The sequence below is a fragment of the Haliotis asinina genome, chromosome 9 (genome assembly GCF_037392515.1).
Source record: "Haliotis asinina isolate JCU_RB_2024 chromosome 9, JCU_Hal_asi_v2, whole genome shotgun sequence".
Taxonomy (NCBI): domain Eukaryota; kingdom Metazoa; phylum Mollusca; class Gastropoda; order Lepetellida; family Haliotidae; genus Haliotis; species Haliotis asinina.
In genome coordinates this window covers 37,558,494-37,581,443 of record NC_090288.1, presented here as the reverse complement: position 1 = coordinate 37,581,443, position 22,950 = coordinate 37,558,494, and the positions used below count along the sequence as shown (strand labels likewise).

Here is a 22,950-nt window from a genome sequence, read left to right as displayed (position 1 = left end):
TAATTATCCAAATTATAAAATTAGTTATAATGATCCAAATTATAAAATTATTACACTATTTACATGTGAGTTACAAATGTACATTCGGTGCAGTTAACTGTCACATTTCCATTGTAAGTTTCATGAAGTGATGCAGATCATGGGAAAACAATAAAATGTTGGTGTCATAAAACGGACAAAGTTATGATATAGTCCAGTTACACAGTGAATCTAAATGATGGACATTAAAGACAAAATCAGTTAGTTGCTTTTTACAAATTGATTTAAATGGAAGTGGGAATAGAAATAGTTGTGTTGTGTAATGGCCATGCATGGAAGTTATGATATAGTCCAGTTACACAGTGAATCTAAATGATGGATATGGAAGACAAAATCAGTTCATGGCATTATAAAATGGACATTGACGGAAGTTAAAAAGGATTGTCGGGCCACATTTATAATTTAAAACCGATAACATACATACAAGCTACAATGACATTTAACTAAGATAAAATGTGACTTGAGAAAGGTGGCGGTGTGTGAAATGTTCGTGGAATCCAGTGATGTATGTTACAGGCCATCATTTGTGTGTAAGATGTGTTTTGACAATAACACTTGAATTTATGTGTGGGCGGCTCATTAGTGTCGTGGTGGTTATTAGGGGTAGGTGTTGAGCCTGCGTTTAGGGATGGGGAGGGGGGGGGGGTGAACCTTGGCATCGTCATCATATGCAAATGCATCATCTGTCCTTAAAATTTAACTATTCCCGAACAGTTTAGAATAAATACAACTGACAGTAGAACAACTGACCGGAATTACTGTATAGGTATAGGTCCATCATATTCAATCACAGGGCTCTTTAAAGTGGTCTCTGTGCACTCGTTCATCCCGGTCAATCCTGAGCACGTCCTAAACACGTCCATCTACACTCCTACTCACATCAGCTGTATCCAATCTTCCTTAGGTCAGCTAGCCCTTTACTACCGGGACTTGAGGAATAGTGAATGATCGCTCTAAACACTCCCCCACGCCTGTGGACCTGTCCATGATCAAGAGACTGTGATAAACTTCCCAATTTGTCACGAGGACATTGACAGAAAGGGGCATGAGTCAGATTTGGGGAATTAGCTAAATTCTGTGACTGTCTATCTGTTTTGCATATATATATTCCACATGAAAGGGAATTTAGATGCCACCATTTTGAGTGGACATTTGTTGCGGGGGCCCACGTGTCAGCCAGTGAACTACATCTCAGACTTAATGGCCTCAGCAATGAAGATGACAACGTTCCACACAGTGTGTATCAATCAGATCATTCGACGTTACCTGAAGCACTATTGGACAGGCACTCATATGAAGCTGGGAAGTTTCTTCTTGAGAAATATTGTTATAATCAGAACCGCTTTTGCTTGCACAGACAACCAGATATCAACACAGTTGGTGGACCTTCTAAACACCTACAGAAACCGAAGCAGTCAAAGAGCACCACTTGCATGAAATCTTCACTGCACGTGTCTGAAAAGCAGAAACGAGAAATGAAAAGACAGCATCTTGTCAGAAGACACTCCCGGATGGCTGACTGTTGGAGTTTAAAAATGAACACTTTTCAAGCTGTAGTCAAGTCTGACTGCAGTAAATCTTGTGTTCAGAAGGGTCTCCTAGCATTACTTCAACAACGTGTGCCATCACCTGGAGATACCACTGAAGCAATGTTGATAAAAACCGGATGTTGTCAATCATCAGAACAATACCACCGGAAATAGCAAGAACGATTTCTGTTGCAATAGTGGAATGTGCTGGCGTCAACTTCAAGACAACGGCTACATCCGGATATCACTATTTGTTGCAGATTAAAAATGGTCTGACCAAACCTTGGCAAAAATACAACTGTCACACTTGAAACAGCTGATAGTTTGTGAAGAGAAGTACAGATCTACACCTGATGACTTCAAGGCTGCTACGAGAGCAAATGGACAGAAAAAAAAGATAAAATCTGGAATTAGTCACTTAAAACTTGGAGATGACATTATCAGTCAACACAAAATGTCTAAGCCAGCTCTTTTGCAGACAGGTATACTGGTAAAAGACTAATCGGTAGTTTCCTTGCAAGTAATTTAAAGCAGTTAAAGCTCACAAACCTAACTTTAGACATTGACAGTGAATGCCTTCTTGAAGGATGTGAATGCTCAGGGATGATTAGGAGTGCAGGTGTTGGATGTTCACAAAGCCACAGCGAGCAGTGTTTGACAACAATGTTCCCAGGCACAATATCAGGACCCCGGCTAGCCCCCGAAGACCGAGAACAAGAGAATGGACATTAAAGCAAACAGAAGCTAATGACTTACTGAGTGCTACATTGCGAAAAGAAGCCCTGGGTGTATAGTCAGTAAGTCAGCAGAGTGAGGCAAAAAAGATTATGAGAAGATCGTCATGAAGAATATGCTTTGGCTTCTTATTCGATGATGATGAAGCACATATTCCAGATCCGGTTTTACCTGATCCCGTGGATGGTCACTAATGGACATTCGATAGAGGTGCCATGCAGCCAAAGTGGACTGCGGAGACATCCTTCAACGGCTGGTAGATATTGTAGAAGAAATTGTCGCCGAATTAGATGGTGGTGGTGGTGGTGATGATGATCACGGGGGCAAAAAAATATTGCCATATTTGATAAAAAAAACCCCATGGCTACAAAAAGTAAGATACCCAAGAAGAAAACCTGTAACGGCGGCATGGGGACCCCATCAGCCAATGGACTATGATGTCCACCACCATGATATTGCTGGAATATTGCTAAAAATGGGGTAGAACCCAACTCACTCACTCACAATTACAGTTGTCATCTCCGCCACAGACTGCAACCTCCATGGCACCTTACTCGGAGGTTTACTTTCTGCTAGGTGTTGTTGGAATCCGAACCCAGCAGTATTCCACCTATATGGCGACAGTCTGTGAGTAATCGAATCTGGACCAGATAATACAGTGATCAACAGTATGGGCATCGATCTTCGCAATACGGATACCGTGATCGATCCCATTGGTCGCCACATGCCACAGGCATGTGTTGCTGAAGACCAGTTCCAACATGGATCTTCACTGGTTGTTTTCCCCGCAACTCGTTATTGACTTCCTCTGTCCAACAAATTTGTTTTTGGGAGGGGAGGAGTGAAGTTCGTGTTGGAAGGGGTCAAAGAACCCATGCATTGTTACCCCAATTAATGCCGTAGCCTATTATTTATCGTCTGAGTAGTTACCTGGATGATAGTATGATACCATGTATGTTCATAACGATGCATCATTTCAAAGTCTTACGAAAGGGAGGTACAATACATCCTTAATTCTAAATAGGTGCTGGTAGAATTCGTTTATTGGAATGGGTGGTCAGGTTCGCTGACTTGGTTGACACATGTCATCGGTTCCCAAGTGCCCAGGTCGATGCTTATGATGTTGATCACTGGATTGTCTGGTCCGACTCTGACTCGATTATTTACAAACCGCCGCCATACAGCTGGAATAGTGTTGAGTGCGGCGTAATACTAAACTCACTCGCTCACAATGGCAAATGTATTCAATGATACTTCTATTTTTCAAAGAACAGTTATATGTTAGGGTATTACTTTTCAAAAATGTTTTATTTTTAAAAAGGATGTAATTAATCATTCAGCCAAGTGTGCAGTGTAATATTTATTAAACAACCCGTTGAAAGTGTACGTTTAGAAATCAAAGATGAATACCTGACGAATAGTCTTAATTTAAATTTTTTTAGCTGTTTTTTTTTGTAATTTTTGCTGTATTCATGTTTGATTTCTTGTTTGTTTCTTTTGTTTGATTTATTGGGTGGTGGTGGTGGAGGGGGGGGGGGGGGGGGGGTTGGTTTGATGTGGGTGTGGGTGTGGGTGTGGGTGTGTGTGTGTGTGTGTGTGTGTGTGTGTGTGAAGTGATTTAGTGATTTATATGTGTACGAGTCAATATGAAATCCACGATGCGCTATTCACCTTGTGGCGAAGGGCAAGTTTGTGCTACGAGGTTAGTGGGTGGGGCAAGGGCTATGGTAAACCTACGTTACCAATACAAAACTGTTGAGTTTGCGCAAACAAACAATATATCCAGTTTAAACAGAAATTCAATACCAAAACCCTCACCGCTTCTGTATGTAACAAGAAGTATTTGCCAATAATTTCCGTAAGATGAAAGAGGAAACTTGTCCTCCAAAAAACTTCACTAAAACACATTTCATTCTTGACCAACAAGTATTTTTCCGGGACAACCCGAGCTTACAGAAAGAGACGAGTATTTACGAATGAACCGGAAGACAGCGTAGTTTTATAAATAGTAACATGGAATTCCCAACTTTTACTCGTTGGTGGAGATTGGAGAATGAACGGAAGTAAACATCTTGAAAAGCGATAACTGTAAGTATCAAATATATCATCATCATAATATTACCATTAACGTTGATTCTCAAAGTTGATGTTACATGTTCTGTCCGAAACATGTTTTCAAAAGCCGACATGGACTGCTTTTCGTTAGTCATCTTTCCATATGATGTGGTGTACTAGTCACAACAGTCCCGCCGTTTGTTTTGGATCTTGGAACATATCCGACTGAAGACACATAACTGTTTGTGTTGATGTTATAATCAGTGTTATTATGTAATCACAATTATACACATCCATTCACACGCATAAACGCTCATGAATTGTGTCCATAATTGTTCCCTGAAGATCCGGGTTAGAATTGGTCTTCAGTAACCCATGAATCATGATTGTCGCAGACCTGGTTGACACATGTCATCGTATCCCAGTTGTATAGATCGATGTGCATGCTCTTGATCACTGGAATGTCGGGTCCAGACATCATTTACTTACAGCTGGAATATTGCTGTGTAAAGCTAAAACATTAACAGCTATTCAATCAATGTATCCATAGTTATACACATATCTTCATTGTGTGTATATGAGTGATTACTTGCCATATCCATAAAAACTGGGGTTACTGTTAGTTGCCAGTAACCCATATTTGTTGTAAGAATAAAGCTTCTCACTGAATCGAGGTGTCATGCTAGGTTTGTCCATGTGAGAGAGGTCCAAATTTTTTACTTGGGTACCCCAGCCCCAATTACCCTACCATACCTGGATACCTGTTATGTTAACTCCTTAGATCAAATTTTCAAGGAGTGGCAATGTATCCTTCAGCCTGGAGGCTGAGTTTTTAAGTATCTTTATCATGTATTTTATTGTAAAGAAGTGACTGTAATTATGTCTGAATCTTCAAATACAATGCAGCCTTTTTTTCATGAAAGAATGATATTACATTGTTAAATCTGTTAATCACATGATCATAATGGCTCTGAGTATTGATATGAATCCCCGAGTTGAACTCATTACCCACCTATCCTAGAGGGAGGGTCCGACCATAGTACATAGGTTGTGACAAGGTACACTTTTCATGTTATGTCATTGTGTACCGGCGTTGTGTAAATGCTGTTCAGAGTAGGGGCTGTGGGAGGTGTTAGCTGGCAAACTTGGATTTGATTCCCCATGGTACAGTGTGTGAAGTTCATTTCTGGTGTCCCCTGCCCTGATTTTGCTGGAATATTGCCATAAATGGCACTCACTGTTCAGATGAATCTTCATCTAGCATATTAACCTCATTATTATCAAACACACCAATACGTGAAATAATTTCCTTGAAAGCTATGATTGCACAGGTACCCTGGTTTGGTATGGTTTTACAGCACTGACGGCAATATTCCAGCAACATCATGGTTAGGAACACTAGAAATGGGCTTCACACATTGTACCCATGTGGGGAATCAAACCAGAGTCTTCAATGTGAGGAGTGAATGTATTAAGTTTATCCATTAGGCTACCCCACCGCCCCAGCTCTGTGATGTAGCAGGGTGTAGAATCATCCCACAGATGACATCCTTACCATGGCCCCTTGCTGAGGGTCTTAACCTCTGATGATGAAGGTGTCTAACTTCAGACCAGAAAGTCTGTGGTCCAAAAACAATGACCAATTTTCATTGTATAATGTTTTGTAGAAATGTACGTCCAGTGTACAGAATGAACACAGAGGAATAATGCATATGGTATTTATTGTACCAAGTTCATGACATCAGAAAGGTCCTGCTAATGAAGTAACTATTAAATCTCCTTGTAAACTATGCTACACCATTTTGTTACTTTACATGACCCTCATAATTAAGACATTAATTAATAAGAATATTTATATCTTGCTCATAGCAATATTAGCACAGAATCTAATCAGTATTCCCCCGGAATAGTCTCATGACTCATTTCACTGGGTACCCATTTTCTGCAGGGTGAACAAAGACTGTTTTGGACAAATTCTAACTCCCTAAGGTGATACATGTGTATCACATCTGGTTTGTTGTGGTGGCAGGACTGAAATCCTTGAAACTCTCAGGAGTCACGCTGTCACACGCAATCAACTCTCCTAGAACTCTCATGGCCAGCATTGCTCAACTGATTTGTGCCTGAGCTCTATGCAGAAGACCACATACCTCCTTGTATAATAGTTATCAGAATTCCTCTGAACCCCTGTTTTCATAGTGAGTGAGGTTAGATTTACGCCGCTTTTAGCAGTATTCCAGCAATATCATGGTGGACAACACCAGAAATAGGCTTTACACGGTGTACCCATATGAGAATTGAACCTGGACCTTAGGCATGACAATTAATCACTTTAACCTCTAGGCAACCCCAGCTCTTGATATGTCTAACTAAAACCCTGCACTTAGGTATAAATGCACAAGTTGCCATTGACATTCCTCATCTATTTCAGGTCAATATGGATGCAACCAATCAAGATATCCAGTGTGATGCACAAGGATATTCCACTGACAGAGTACATATTGTTGGTAGACATCTTCAGAATGCAGATCAAGGTTCCGTAACGAGTCAACAACATGGTCAGCGAATGCCATACAACAACATGGGAGGCATAGCCTTTGGTGTGCCTCAGTCTAACTTTTCTGGCATCCCGCCTGAATATGAACACTTTGATGTTGCTCTACTGTATGCTAAAGAAGATTTGGAGCTTGCTTTAGACATACGGGATAAGCTGAGAGGATTTGAACTGAGGAATAAAATGTATCCCAAAATATGCTTGTATGATGATAGCTGTTTTGTAGCTTCACAAATGGAGAGAGCTGAGAATGTTGTGAAATTATGCACTTTGATATTTGTTGTTCTGACTGAGAATCTACGAGATGACATGGTTGTGCAAGCTGTGAGAGAGGAGGCATTTGGACTTACAAGAATAGCAACAAAGGATGAATGTGATACGACAAAGAGGTACTGCATACGACCTTTGCATACAAAATCTGAAAAAGACCGAAAAGGCGTGTACAAGACTCCCAGTGGTCTGTTAGCAATTGACTCAGTTGACTGGTATAATTATGAGAAAAAATCCTTCCAATACAGGCTGAAAAAGCTCTTTGATCACCATCTCCCATATAGACTAAAACGAGAGAACCAAGACTTTTGTGGGAATTCTTTCCAGACAGCACAGATTTATAGATCATTTTCCTCTGATAAACCCAATGGCAATATGCAATCGATGCAGGGACAACTTAACATGCAAGTGCAAGCAGCAATGTATGGGTCACACTTCAGGGAAGGTCTATACACAGTTCAGGGCAATCCGCCACCTCCAGGATTGGAGTCAGAAAATCATGGACAGAGCGGAGTCCATGGAAACACCTCTGTTCCAAACATATTCCCCACTGAGCACAGACTGACTCCACCTAGAGCCAACACATCCAGGAATCCAGTTTATTTGGCACATGATGCTCAACCACAGGGGTCAGTGGACCAGGGTCCTGGAATCGACCCTGTCCTTATTGAAAAGAGCAGGCAGAGATTTGAGACAGCATCTCATGGCAATACAATACATCATCCTCAACAAACTTCCAGCAATATACATCAGGAGTCATTACAGACTGATGAACAGAATTTGTCTGTCAACTTAAGTCAAATTCATGTATCTGATGCAAGGCCTTTTGTCAATCGTGGAGGCCAGGAAGGTCATGGATGTGGCAACAGCAGTTTTGAGGCAGATGTACAGCCATCTAGAAGCCTTTCTGGTGCCCAGACTGGAGGATTAACGGGTCCTGACAGAGGTGATACTGATAATTGTATCAATGGAAGATCATCAACCTCCCAAAACGTCCCCAAACATGACTGTTCACCATCTGACAAACCTTCCTCAGTTACTACACATTATAAAACTTTGTCTGAGAAGTCATCAGAACAACAAACTGCTGCTTCATCTTCCAGTTCAACTGTGCTGAGAAATAACCTCCCTCAGTATCAGAGTCCTTTGAATACAGCTGACAATGCCAATCCTTCAGAGATATTTCGGTCCCTTCCTGAGGATGATCTGGTCATAGAGCCAGATCTAGATGAAGACGGTATTCAGATAAATGCTACAAAAAGTAAAGGCAAGCTTTTTGAATCATCCAGATCAGAGGGAGAATCATCATGTCTCTCAAAGTGTGAAGATGAGGAATCTACTGTTGTAAAATCAGTTAATTCAAGCCAAGGCACGAACAGATCCATTGACACAACAGCAATCAAAGACATGGCCAGGAAGGACAATGGATCAGTTACAAGTAACAGATTCGTTGATGTAGCTGATCAGGAACCTTGCCATAACAGTGGAGAAGACAATGATAACAAATCTGGCATAGGGTCATGTGATACCACAGAGCCATCACAACTCACTGCTGATGAAATCCCTAGTACAAACCCTGCAACTATTACTGTTATTGAAGGACTTTGTGATGATTTACCAAGAAATCACAGGGGCACATCTGTGTCCGGCCAAGGACCTAAAAAGAATATTGGAACAGTTGCTTCTGGTTCAGGAGATGGACAGAATCTTGTAACTGCTGCTTCTAGTCCATGCAGTGGATGTGACCTTGGAACATTTGCTTCTGATCAAGGACAAAGAGATACTCCTGGAAAAGATGATAATGAGCCCAGTGATGGATCTGGCAGTCTCGGTCAGAAACCAAGTGATAACATTGACACAGTTGGTCCTCATCAGGGACCAAGGGATGGATCTGCCAGTCTTGGTCAGAAACCAAGTGATGACATTGACACAGTTGGTCCTCATCAGGGACCAAGGGATGGATCTGGCAGTCTTGGTCAGAAACCAAGTGATAACATTGACACAGTTGGTCCTCATCAGGGACCAAGGGATGGATCTGGCAGTCTTGGTCAGAAACCAAGTGATGACATTGACACAGTTGGTCCTCATCGGGCACCAAGGGATGGATCACCTAGCCCTCCTCTTGCTCCAAGGACACCAGGAGATGGTCAATCTCTGGCTGATCAAAAAGTAACACTTGCTAAACAAATAGCATGTTCAGCAACTCAAACATCCAACGCAGACAAAAGCAATACAGTATCAGTGAAGCCACATATCACCTCTGGGTCTGCAAAGCATCGTGTACTGGATAAAGTAACTAAACCACTGGAGACTTATTCTGCTTTGTCTAACAATCTTAAGACCCCACTAGCTAAACAAGGCATTGAAGAGATCAACAAGGTACTAACACATGAGTTGAAAACCGATGGACCAGCTTACACATCTTCCGCAAAGTGTGCTGCACCAAATGTTTTGAAATCTTCAGCAGGAGGTAATCAAGAAACCAGTAATGCAGTTAGTTTATTTCTGTTGTCAAATAAAATATACTTTATGAGATTTTTTACCAAATGATATATTGCTTTACTTAAAATGAGTATTTCAGTACAGACTAAATAAAATTACCACAATTGCTAAAATATTGTGATTGTTTGATATCAAGCACTATCCTTTTTCAAATCAGTTTCAGTAGGTGTAATACAAAATGAAAAGTCAGAACACTGATTTCTGACTTGCAAAAATGATACAATTGAGATGTTTAGAAACTTAAGGAGAAGGGCTCGGACAATACACAATGTCACAAACGATATGTGTCGCATTGTTTTACCTGTGATACAGTATGTTTCACGCTACATATTCATTGAAAGGATGATGCAGTTTTAAGATTGAAAATGATTGGTTTCAAGGTAGTTGTGTATAACATAAACACTATTGTAACAAACAAACGCGTAACCCTATCATACTTGTGTATTTTCCTCTAAATAAGTGCTTGATATGTTTAACATAATACTGTTATTATGTATCATTTTGTATTGATATGCCAGTCGCCGATATCGATAGCTGCATCAGACTTAAATGTCTTGCAATGTATCGGTGAATCATCCTTGCCCTAGTATGGAAACGGACATGTCTTTGTCTCTACTGATGACTTTAACAGTATTGCCCCTGTCATTACTGTATATTTGTTATGTCTGTGTGATGTTCAGTAATATCTTGCAGTGCCTCCCATATCCCCGGCGCCAGTACTCCACTACCATTACCATGCAGGGAATCAGGGTCCTGGAATGTTTGATCCAAGTGTCTTCACTCTTCTGGAGGAACCACCACAGTTCACACCACATCACGTCAATGGTTGGTCACATCTCATGCACAATAATCCTAATGTCTTCCCATAAGACATATCTCCCAAAAGACAGACCACTTAGTTGCGTAAGGCTTACTGAGACTGATCCCTTGGCCAATGCATTTTACTGAGATAACATTGTTTATACAAGTCATATAACATATATATATATACAGTGCACTCTGTTTAATTTGGACTGGTTTGGGACCGACTGATAAGTCCAAGTTAGGCAGGAGTCTCAGTTACACAGAATTAACACAAATTTAATGGAGTTATCTCCCTTTGACAATCATACATAGAAAGACGAAACACTTACTTACATAGTCATTTGTTTATTACGTACATGTATATGTTATATGATGTCTTGCCATATTTGTACACTTTTTGGCATTATTCATCTTTTATAAAGTGAGAAGAAAAGGTAATTATGTGCGTTCATAGATTTTGAAAAAGCTTTCAATAATATATGGAGTACAACAGTCATAAATTTACACTCTCTAATGCTTACCTAGAGAATGATGAGTATAAATACCTGGTATTATATTTAGTAAGAAATGTTCCTTCACATCACACATGAGAAGGCTGTTAAAGCTATGAACTATATTTTATCAAATGCTAGACGTTTTGTTTTATCTATCGCCTGGCAACTGAAGTTATTTGATGTCACTTCCATTCTTAACATTTGAAGCTGAAATATAGGTATTTAAGTATTATATTAAAGTATTATTTGAAATGTTCATTTAATATTTTTTTAGAGAAATAATTGCCCAAGAGCAGTTAATCAGTTATGCTAATAACACATGTCGATGAACAATGGACATTACTTTCACCAGTGGTTTAGTTTTTCTATGTGAATGCCTCTGGTAAATCACCAGATATATAAAGTGGGTCTCATGTATACATGAAACATCCATGAAAAGCCAGCAGTTTAACTAGTATGCTGTCCCAAGCTCTGAACATTTAAAAAATTTTAATTTGAAAGGATGATAGGCAGAAGCGCTTCTGAGTGGCCTATTTGTCAGGATGGGTTACTATGGAGAATCAGATGTCAGACCAAGGCCATTGTCCATTTTTTCTGCTATTTCTAGTCTGCTGTGACTAAAATTGATTTTCACCAGAAGTCACAATATAATTTGTCTCCCAGTAGACATATTCACATCTAGTAGCATGGAAACTGCTTAACTTCAGTATTTCCCAGCAGGTATCAAAGTTTTTTTTGTGAGTAGTAAACTTGCAAAATATTTATAGTTTATATTGCGATATTTGAAAGCTGAGTTGTATCCCTTTGCCAAGACAGAGTCTGCTGTTTTCCGGAATAAATACCCATCCAGAAATATATCATGGCAATCCACCAAATGAACAGACAGGCTTTAATATTGCTGAAATTCTTCTGGGAATGGTCAGTAAGACCCAATTTGTTTTCTCATTCAACTACATCACAGGTCCCCCACATTACCCAGGCCAGCCAGCTGCACCTCCAGCACAGAACCCCCAGCAACATGGACCTGTGAATATGAGTCAGCAAGCACCCATCAACATTGTCAACTGTAAACACGTGCAGATTGGATCAGATGGCAAGATGATAATTGGGTAGGTATTGAAGAGCATTGGGGTCAACACTATTAATTATTCTTAACTCAACATTCTTACCTTTGAACAGGTTAAACGTCCTTACCCGTATTTTTTCTAGTCTATCTTCAAAACATTTAGGTGAGTGACATTGTCAAGTGAGTGTGTGTGTGCCACTAATCTGCTCATACAAGGCAACTATGCTTGTCATAAGAGGCGACTAACGGGATCGGGTGGTCAGGCTCGCTGGACTTGGTTGACACATGTCATCAATTCCCAAGTGCCCAGATCGATGCTCATGTTGTTGGTCACTGGATTGTCTGTTCAGACCCCCACCATATAGCTGGAATATTGCTGAGTGCGGCGTAAAACTAAACTCACTCACTCACTCACTCACTCACTAATTTGCTGCTACTGTTGAAGATGTGATGCTGCAAAGGTGCTGTTTAGATGGAACATGGACATGTGAATTCCAGTGAAGAACATGCGTCAAGTACCCCCTGCCTCTGTGTTTGAGTGTGTTCAATAACAGAACAGGGCCCTTATTGTCAAAACGTTCATAACCATAAGAATTCCTGTCAGTGTGTTAAAGGTCACATGCAACCAAAAAAAGCAAACGTAGTGAATCGTTTGAACTCAGATTTCGTTGGCTTTTTTTCATTGTATTTTTTTCTCAACTTTATAGGTCTGCAAAGTTGTATTTTACATGTGACCTTTAAGAATGGGCTTATGAAGTTCGTAGGACTACGACTGTTTCAAGAAGAGCTAGCCAGGGCCCTGTTTCACAAAGTTCTCGTAGCGCTGAGATTGTCATAAGTTAATGTTACAGTACAGCAGACAGGAATGTTACGAGGAATAGTACATGATTTTAGGCTTATGAGAGCTTTGTGGTACCTAGTGCCAGTGACTTGATGTAAATTCAAGGACAGATCAGGTGTCAAGTACACCCTGCCTCTTGTGTTGGTACATGTTGATACCATGAAAGAACAGGGTGCCCTCATACAAAACAACCTTAGACCTATGATTGATGTAAGTCTATATAACGGTTATGATCACCTTTGCGCTAAGAACCCTTTATACAACACCACCCAGGTAACTAGTTCCATTGACTTTATGTGGTGAACAGGTGATCAGTGCTTGATCTTCAGCAACCCATGCAGGTCATTGTATCCCAATAGCTGAGATCAATGCTCATGCCTTTGGTCCCTGGATTGGCTGTTACAGACTGCTGAAATATTGCTGAAATATTGTTGAGTGTCGTGCTTAATGACAAAGACACAAGCATCTTATAACAGGTGCTCAGTGCCTGTGTCAGTGTGTGTATTCCACGTTGAAACGGTTGCTGAATGTGTGCGTCTTTTTGTGGAGTCCAGGGCAGAACAGATACACAGGGCCTGTGTGAGTGTGAGGATTCTGTGATACTTTTGTGGAGTCCAGGGCAGAACAGATACTCAGTGCCTGTTCGAGTGTGTGGATTCTGTGATGTTTTTGTCTCCTTAGTAATTGAGGTAGTTCTGCATACTACTTGGCCATGTTTTTATTCAAACGGCTATTTAATATTTTAGAACACAATATACTCTGTACAATTAAGAATATCCTGCCAAACTAGGAGAAACACAAAAACACAAGCATTGGGAACCATTGTAGCCAAACACACTAACCGGAAATGAATGTGCTAGATGAATTGTTGGACTATTGAATTGTTTAGATTTATTTGTTTTGGCACTTTGAAAACCCACATGGATGCATTGTGTGAAGCCCATTATGGGTTTCCTATGTGATATTGCTGAAATATTGTTACAAGCGACATAAAGCGACCATATTCACTCACTCATGTTTGCCATGGCGAATCTCTGTCATCGACCATGACTTGTATCAAATTTTAACAATTTATCATGATGTGTTTATTATTTATTTAGTACATAAAGTGAAAAACATCTGAACGTAGGGATTTTTCTGGCTTACATCTTCTGTCTATTCTTAAGTACAATGATGATGGAGCTAGACCAAGTCCTGAAACGTTGTACTCCAGAATACAAAGATGTAACCCAGAGAAATCAAATAGCCTCTGCTGAAATGCCAATCAAGCATCTTAAAACCACTTTTGCATTTCAATTTCTTTTGCAGAGTATTGCTTGTAGTGGGACTCGAGGCCTAGTTTCCAATAGTATTGAAAATATTGACCTATGTTTGATGTACCTTTGCTCCTAATTATTGTAAACATCTCCTCAGAAACCATTATACCAATAAGGTTCTTCTTCAACTTGTTTTTGAGGTTTCCATCTGATTTTAAAGCAGGAAGTGGGATACTAAAATAGAAACCTCTTCATGACCATAGCTCAGACAGTCTTGTGTAAATCAAAGAAAATTTAGTTCATGTGTAGCTAGCATAGATGCTGAACATATGCGTTCTAGTTTGAATTGACCACACTTTACTATTTTGATGTACACATTCTGTCAATGTATAACAGGTTTGTGTTAGATGTGAAGAAAACAGCATAAGCTTAAAACATAAAACATACTGCAAACTGATTCTTGTTTGGGTCAGTATCATGCCGTTATTTTCAAAATGGAATAATATTTCGTTCACAAGTGGTGATATTTTACACATGTGACTTGGGACATGTTCCATTTTTCATGTTTGTAAAAATGTGGTTGACATTTCATTAACAAATCAGACTTTGTGTCTAGACATTCAAGAAAAATTTGCATTTAATATTTCTATATTTCTTAAGAAGCCAACATGAAAGGATGACAGACAGAGAAGAAGTTGATCCTTATGACAGTCTGACTAGTGCTGCCTCAAACCGAGAAGATTCTCCCCCTCCATATTCCGTACAAAACCCAAGTTTCCCTGCTTCCACCTATAGGAAGACCCCTTTAACTGATGGCATCGTGATCCCCAGTCAGACAGAACCAAGGGGAGGTAACCCACCATATGGTGAGCAGGAAGCAGTTATCGCTGATGTCTCACAGTCTAGGGCAGAGAGCCTTGGAAATGCTAGTGGGTTAACTCGGGACGGGCCACGTTCCTGTTTTCCTTCTGAAAGGACGGGAAATGAAAGAAGACAAGTCCTGACCGGTTTAAGTGATCTTCATCCTCATTGGGATAGTGCATCAGGTACATTCATCCTAATTTTACTTACTAAGCATACCAAGGGTATAGTGATGTTAGTTAGGTGTGGTAATGTAAACACCATAAAGATATGTGTCAAGGTGCCATTTGTAAGAGCATAGGCCAAAGCCTAAAGCTGGTGTACAAATTGACAGGCCAGTATCCTCTGTGGGTGGTTGAATTATGTCGGGATGGGAGTTTGTCTCTGTTTGCTCAGTGACTGGTAATACCGTGATAGCTAGATATTAAGGTTTCGTTCTACAACCTCTCAAATGAAATAGGTTATTCTTTTACCTGCAATACTTTATTGGGAAATTAGCGGTATTGAGTGATCGAGTCCACCATGTTTGTCCCTCACCCTAAATAGGCTCGAACCAACACGATATATCACACCACAAAATAAAAATAATACTGGTTGGGTTTTTTTTGACCAATCAGAGAGCAGCTCGTCGTTGATGCAAACCTTTTGAGGGTCAAGGACAAAGACTCGATCACATGAAACCGTAGTCATGTATTGCAGGTAAAAAATAACCTATTTCATTTGAGAGGTTGTAGAACGAAAGGGGAGTATCTAGCGATTACGGTAATGTTATGTTTTTCGCCGATCGGGTGTTTCAAAGTGAAATACATCATATTTCTTCCCCGAGAAGCGATGGTTTTTGTAGGAAGGTTATTGGCGTACAAATGAAAAAGTTGTCTTTTCCCGAGTTCCAAGCAAAGTTACTTGGTACATAGTGCACCGATTTTGATAAGTTTGGATTTATTTGAAAGGGAATTTATTTGGCTTTATTTCGGTAAGAATTGCATTTGTATGTTCCACAATTTCCCACCCAGAATCGAGAGTGGGGTGTTCAACAACTTTGTGCATGTTACATCCCTTTCCTTCTTTATATGTGTATGGATATCAGTGTAGGCTTGTTGGACCCAGGACGTATTATTTTCAGCAATACAAGCCGCTGTGTCTGAATTAACCTTTTGCAATACTTCTATTGTAATATGAGGCATGATGCTCATATTGCCATTATGGATGTTGGCCAATACCTATCAGGGGTTCAAAAATCCCATCGCCCGATGCCCGGGTCAAATCAGTTGTCATTATGGGCAATCAGATAATGGTATCTTACTTGTCAGTGGACGACTAGATAATATCCACTTATGGTTTCGAACTCCCAAAAAAGTTGGATTTCATTTCTTATCTGCTCATAATGTAGCTATTAATTTCGCTATAATGATAATAAAGTAGAGCTATCATTCTTTGAAATTTATCACTCTTCAATAAATAGTCCAGTAAACATTAACATCAAACATTGTGTCATAAGATCAGGGCAAGTGGAAAATTAGTCGGGACAAGTTACTTTCTTGAAGTCACTTGCCCTGTGGCAAAAGATTTGAACCCCTGAAATGTGGGGTGGCCTAATGGTTAAAGCATTTGCTTATCAGGCCATACATCCATGATTGATTTCCCAAATGAGTTCAGTGTGTGAAGCCCATTTCATAGGCCCCATGCCATTGCTTGAATACTGCTAAAAGCAGTGAAATTCATTTCTGGGTTGTCCAGAAATGGATGTCATGCACTGTACCCATGACAGAAGTCAAACACAAGGCTACCTGACCACCCCACAAAATCCATAATTATTAACAATTCTTCTTCAGGTTTGAGTGACATCACCAGCTTCACTGTGTCAGAGCTTGGTTCTGCAAGTGATTTTCTGGAGATGGTACGATCCGAACTATCTGAAGACAGAGACAGTTCTTTCACAGTAGGTAGTCTTTAGATTTTTGAATAGACGTTTGTATAGCCGGGCATGGTGTCATCCCACAGATGACATCCTTACATGTCAGCTTTCTGATGAGTTTATTATGTTTGGTCATGTGGACAAACACAGGACTTGGAAATTGTATGGCTGCGACATCTATGAATATCAGGCCTGTTAATGTTTTGACAATAAGGCATTATCAGTACAATACAGGTTTTTGCAGAGAATGCTTATTAATGTTTTGATAGTAGGCATCATCAATACTACAAATGCTTTTATTGAAAATGTTTATTAATCTTTGGTGTCAGCAAAGATACTGAAAGATTGCATATTCAAGTCAAAAAGATCAGACTGAAGTTGAATATCAAATGTCTCCTTATTTTTTCAGGTTTCCTCACAAGCTATGTGAGACAAAGCTTGGGAAGAAATCTTGGAAAAAAATAATGGAACACTTGTCCTTTCATGTGATGTCATATTTTTTTAGTGTGTTTTGACAAGTCTTTGTGTTTGCAGGTTTCTGTGCAGCTGGCAGGATTAATGTCGATTTTGTACGAAACACGACCAATGGCTTTCCTCTGTTCAGCGACACTATCGTATTAGGAGGGCTTTAGAACAAAGATGTTCCATTATGGTTTTACATTCACTTACACTTTAATAATTTCAGGGAAAAGGGGAGACAACTCTACCTACAGTCTGCAGCAATCATAGCAATGATGACTCACAATTGACAACTGAGGACACTTCAAACCCATCCACCCTCAACGCGACTGATGGCACGTTTTTCTGTGCTGACAAGAGAAGGAAACAGGTCTACCTGAACATTGCAAAACCACTGTTACAACAGTGTAATTTTCAGCACGAAGGCAAAAGCATGTCTGTTGACTCAGAACTGGACTAGGTACAAATGGCTTGTGGCATTTGTACCCACAATGGCTGTGTGAAATGTAGCTACATGACTTATCTTGTGTCCCATATTGGAATTTGAATCACGAAACTTCTAATCTAAAGTCAGACACCTTGATCACATGACCAAAGATTTTAGCCCTGTCAGGAAGCTGACTCCACACGCTGCTACATAAATTCCTGTAAACTGAATGCACATCCATACCTCATAGCAGAGTACTGAGACTTACTTTGAACAAATTTGAACATGCTCAGCTCCACATTCGGTGCCAAAGTAGCAGCCATACAATTTTCCAAGTCATGTGTTTGTCCACATGAACAAAGAGGTTAAACCCATCAGAATGCTGACAAGGTAGGTATGTCATCTGTGGGATGACGCCACAGCCTGCTCTACAAACATCTATTGAAAAATCTGAAGTACCATGTGCTCTCCTAGCTCAGTAATGTGTTCAGTTGTGAGTTTCGTTATCACCGAGCTGAACATAAACCTGCTCCTCATGTTCACAGTGCTCCTTGTTGTTGCAGTTATTGTCTTCACTTCTTAATAGAGTCATTCAGAAGATTCTGATGAAGAAAGGCTGAAAAGATTGAAAAGCTGAAATATCGTTCATGGGAAGAATTTTTAATGAATTTTTATATGAAATTTGTGGTATTTATAATATTGTACATGAACTTTTGTGATGAAATATAATTGTAGTTTATTCACATGACACATGAAACCTGATACAAGAACAGGTTTTTATTCATGGGCTACTTCTGAATTATGTTCAGGACACTGTTTTGTTAGTTATCCGTTTTATGTTACTAGTCATCAGGGACATGAAACGTGTTCATTTCTTTCAGACCGTCTTCATGATCATGTCAGCTCAAAGTGACTTTTCCTATATTTATTGGTAATCGATTAATATGTAGTTAAAGATTATCGATCTTTATGATCTGTATGGATAACCAGTTGTACTTCTATGTATTGATCTTTTGGTGCCTTTGTAGTATTGATATAAGCAGTGATGGGTATTGGTTGAATTAATAATTGATCATTAAGTTAGTGTTTAACGTCCAGTCAAGCATGTTTGTAAAAGAAGAAGCGATATGATACAAGACTAATATCCCATCTTGGCCTTGGCTGTTACTAGTCACATTTAGTTGTGTGAGTCAGTCAGGAATCTTGTTGTTATGTGTGTATTTGCTTGCCTTTATAAAGAAATATTGACTTACAGGACCCAAGATGGATACACATGCTGTGATATAAGTATTAAATGACTGAAATTCACTTTTAAAATTTACTGCCTTACATTGCGCAAAAATGAAGGTACATATTAACCAGTCATGATTGATCACAGATATTATGACCAATTCCTTGATTACTCTACTGTTGATCGATCATCGATGAAACTGATTAATCGGAACACCACTAGATATGAGTAGTCATGACTGTTATTCAGACAGAAAGTGAAAGTATTTTATTCAGGTATAAACTACCATATAGAGCTGTGACAGTATAACATAGTATCAATACTTGTGATACTTTATCAGCTATACATACAGATACTTTTTGATGCAGAGAGTCTACAATACATACATTTTCAAAATATATTTCTCATTTTCAATACAGATTTGAATTTCCCACTGTCTGTCAGGTGGCCAGAAGTGCATTTCAATGGAAACAAGCCTATGAATGGGGAGATGCTTCATTCAGGGGTCCATGTTTCACTGGGACTGGGAAAATGTCCCCCTCCCCCACTTCCCTGACATCATGGTGTCCAGGGCAAGGGTTATACACTTATCTGATGTTAAGATTAAGATTAATGTTCAGAAAATAAGTACAATTTGTGTTTCATGCATGCTAATCAAATTGATCCCTTTAGTCATCAAAATATGTAGTAAAAGAGTTGTTGGACAGTTATTATAAGGCACTTCTTTATTCCATAAGTAAATTCCATGTTAGCTTTTTGACATCGCCAGACTCTTGCCAGGCTCCCATAGCCTTTACCGTCCTGTCAGTCATGGTCAGATAACATCAACACTGCTGGGGAGTAGCCAGTGGGAGGCAAACTGGAAACCCATGGGGTTTGGGGAGGTTTTAAGAAAACTTTTGATGACCATTTTTCATAATGCGTCTTACGCTTGATGTAAATACTTAGAGTTTAATATAGAAATGCATAATTATGTACATAATGAACGCAAGGGAATGTAATGTTATCATGGTTTTGAATATTCTCAGTTTTAAGAGATCTCTCTGTGATTCAAATCATAACAACTCAGTCTGAAACAGGTGACTGGACATATTACGAAAGATTTTTTTAAAGAAGACCCTTGTTTCAGTGATGATGAATTTTCAAAAAATTTTCTACGTCATGAAACTATTTATCTTTCTCATGTAATGAGACTTTGTTTGTAAATAATGTTCTGTATACTGGTTGTTTATGAGGTTTTTGTATGCAGGTTTTAAAAACAATACTCATATTTAGGAAGGTACTCACAAGAGTCTATGTACATATGTACAGTGCTTGCAGTGAAAATGAGCATTTTGATTGTTTTATGGCTGAACTAACTATCGAGGAAGGTTTTACATCGCTTTTAGCAATGCTTCTGGATTTTCATGGTGGGGAACATCAGAAATGGGCTTCATTCATTGTACCCATGTGTGGAATCAAACCCAGGGCGTCAGCATGACAAGTGAATACCTTAACCACTAGGTAACCCCACTGCTTGTTTTACAGTCTGTTAGGCTGTATACTTTAATACATACTGATATTATGCAATATGAATAAAGTGCTTAAAAGTGTCCGTGCATATATGGCGCTCACTCTAAACTCTAAGGAGACTAAACACATGCAACACTTTAACCTTTTTCTTTGTTGATATTTAATCATGAGTTTTCTTTTCATATTCTCTTTTTGTAGTATTCTATCAAGCAAGTGGTCCCATTTTGGGGTTAGGTTTGGTGTGTGTTTCATACATTTGTGTTGATGATGCAACAGTTTGATATTCAATACCAGTGCCTTCAGCAAGTGCTAGTTGCATAGCTATGTCTGCTATATAAATATCCTATAATGATAAAATGATGTCAGTGACTGGCTGATCCAAATTTGACTGGTTACAGACCACTTTCTCAAAGCTGAAATACTGCTAAGTAAACAATAAACACTGCTTCTTTTTGAGGCATGGTACATGGTATGTGGTGAGATGGGCTGATATCCACTTAAAGTCTCTATAGAACTCAGAATGCTTTCTTGTTGGTGTAAAATGTAGCAGTACACAAACAAACTGTCATAAAATATACTGTCATGTATCTCCTGAAGTCTAGTCTGTCTGACAGTCCCTGAACCACATTATTTTCCCTACTGCCTAGCACTCTTTGCAATGCTAAAGCCTAAAGGAAGCAAGTCTAGATTTCTTCAGGTTCTGAACTGGTCCTCCCTGGGGCTCCTTTTCAATTAAAATGGGTTTGTTTTTTACTATCAAAATCAGACTAAGAATTAGTTTAACTCCACCTCCCACTAATTATGAATTTAGCCTTCATACAACAATAGAAAATATCATACAGGGTACTGGGTTATATCATGTCTGGTTTTTCACAGTACAGTCAAACCCTGTTTATCCAGATGTTTTTGGTTTAAATTATATGTATATTGTTCTCCAAATGTGTTAAAGCTATTGATTAGTTTTATCAATCATGAAATGCAACAGTGAAATCTATCATGTACATACTTTTTTATTGTTGACTTATACAAATTCATACTGTTCATATTTTAAATTATCAATATGTTCTCTACGTCACAACATGCGATTTATGAGAACAAACTTCTTATTCTTCTTTGAGGTTTTAATCAGTATGAGTAGTAAGACAGGATATTCTAACACTGTCATCAAGCAATGGTAATGGTGTTAGAACCTACACAAAAATATCACACTCACTACAGTAAAGAAGTTCTTCATATATATATTGTTATTTATTCTTGTAAAACACTGATGATTAGAAAAATGTGTCAATTCCATTTTTTAGTTACATTGTTTATCAGTTCTGTAGGGTTGAAGGTACTTAATACACCATAATAGCAATTCAAACTAAGGACAGTTTGGTTAAATACTGCTTGTTTGTTATCATTCCTTCATGGATCTTCGATGTGCTGTCACAGTTACATGGCTGTTTGAAAGCTGCTAGTAGATTGTTTGTTCATTTTTATCTTTGCAATTCAGAATGAGAAGTGACTGTTGCTGGAACAACAAATGACTCAAAAATGAAACATACAGCTTTGTGGATTACAACTTCTTGTTTACTGCGTTGAGCTGTATGTATCAGTTGTGACTCACCAACTTCTAGAGTGCCCATTAAAGAAGTAACCAATGACTTATTTGAAACTATTGATAGTCATGGTATATCATGTGTATATTAAATCCTCTGCATGATAAAAATATTTATTCTTATAATTTTGTGTTTCTTTTGTGGTTCAGTATATTTATTCTTATAATTTTGTGTGTCTGATTATCAATTATTTTAGATACTACTGGCACTTATGGATCTGTATGACAATGGGGACTTTGGATTAATTCCAGTAGTGATTGAGTGAATGATGTTTTAGGCAGCTTGTAGATAAACACAAGCAGTATCGCCACTGGAGACACCAGGAATGAGCTTAACTCATTGTATCAGGGATTTACCTTAAGTCCTGTATTTAAACATCTCTGGAGCTCTTTCTCTTAATTTTCAGGCATCCTGGTCCACAAAATGTGGGCCATAGATATTAAAATGTACTCATGGAAACAAATAAGGGAACATGTGAAAGGACAATACATGCCTTGTGAAGAATAAGTGCGTGAGTGAGTGAGTTTTACCCCCGAGCTATATGGTGCCGCTGTGTAAATAATTGAGTCTGGACCAGACAATCCAGTGACATCATGAGCATTGATCTGCACAATTGGGAACCAGTGACGTGTCAACCAAATCAGCAAGTCTGACCACCTGATCCTGCTAGCTGCCTCCTACATCAAGCATAGTTGCCTTTCATGGCAAGCATGGGCTGCTGAAGGCCTATTCTACAACGACATTCATGGGTCACCTTGTGAAGAAACTTGAAAAAGAATAAAGGAACACTTGTACTTTT

At 39.1% G+C, this 22,950-nt stretch overlaps 1 protein-coding gene across 1 annotated transcript; it reads left to right on the top strand.

Moving 5' to 3' along the window:
- The first annotated feature begins 4,341 nt into the window (after positions 1–4,341).
- Positions 4,342–22,270, top strand: LOC137296747 (uncharacterized). The gene is made up of 7 exons (XM_067828588.1): positions 4,342–4,391; positions 6,790–9,652; positions 10,378–10,509; positions 11,944–12,091; positions 14,806–15,191; positions 16,839–16,945; positions 17,607–22,270. The coding sequence occupies exons 2-7, from the start codon at positions 6,796–6,798 to the stop codon at positions 17,838–17,840; spliced, it is 3,864 nt and encodes a 1,287-aa protein (XP_067684689.1). The 5' UTR covers positions 4,342–4,391; positions 6,790–6,795; the 3' UTR covers positions 17,841–22,270.
- Positions 22,271–22,950: the final 680 nt, after the last annotated feature.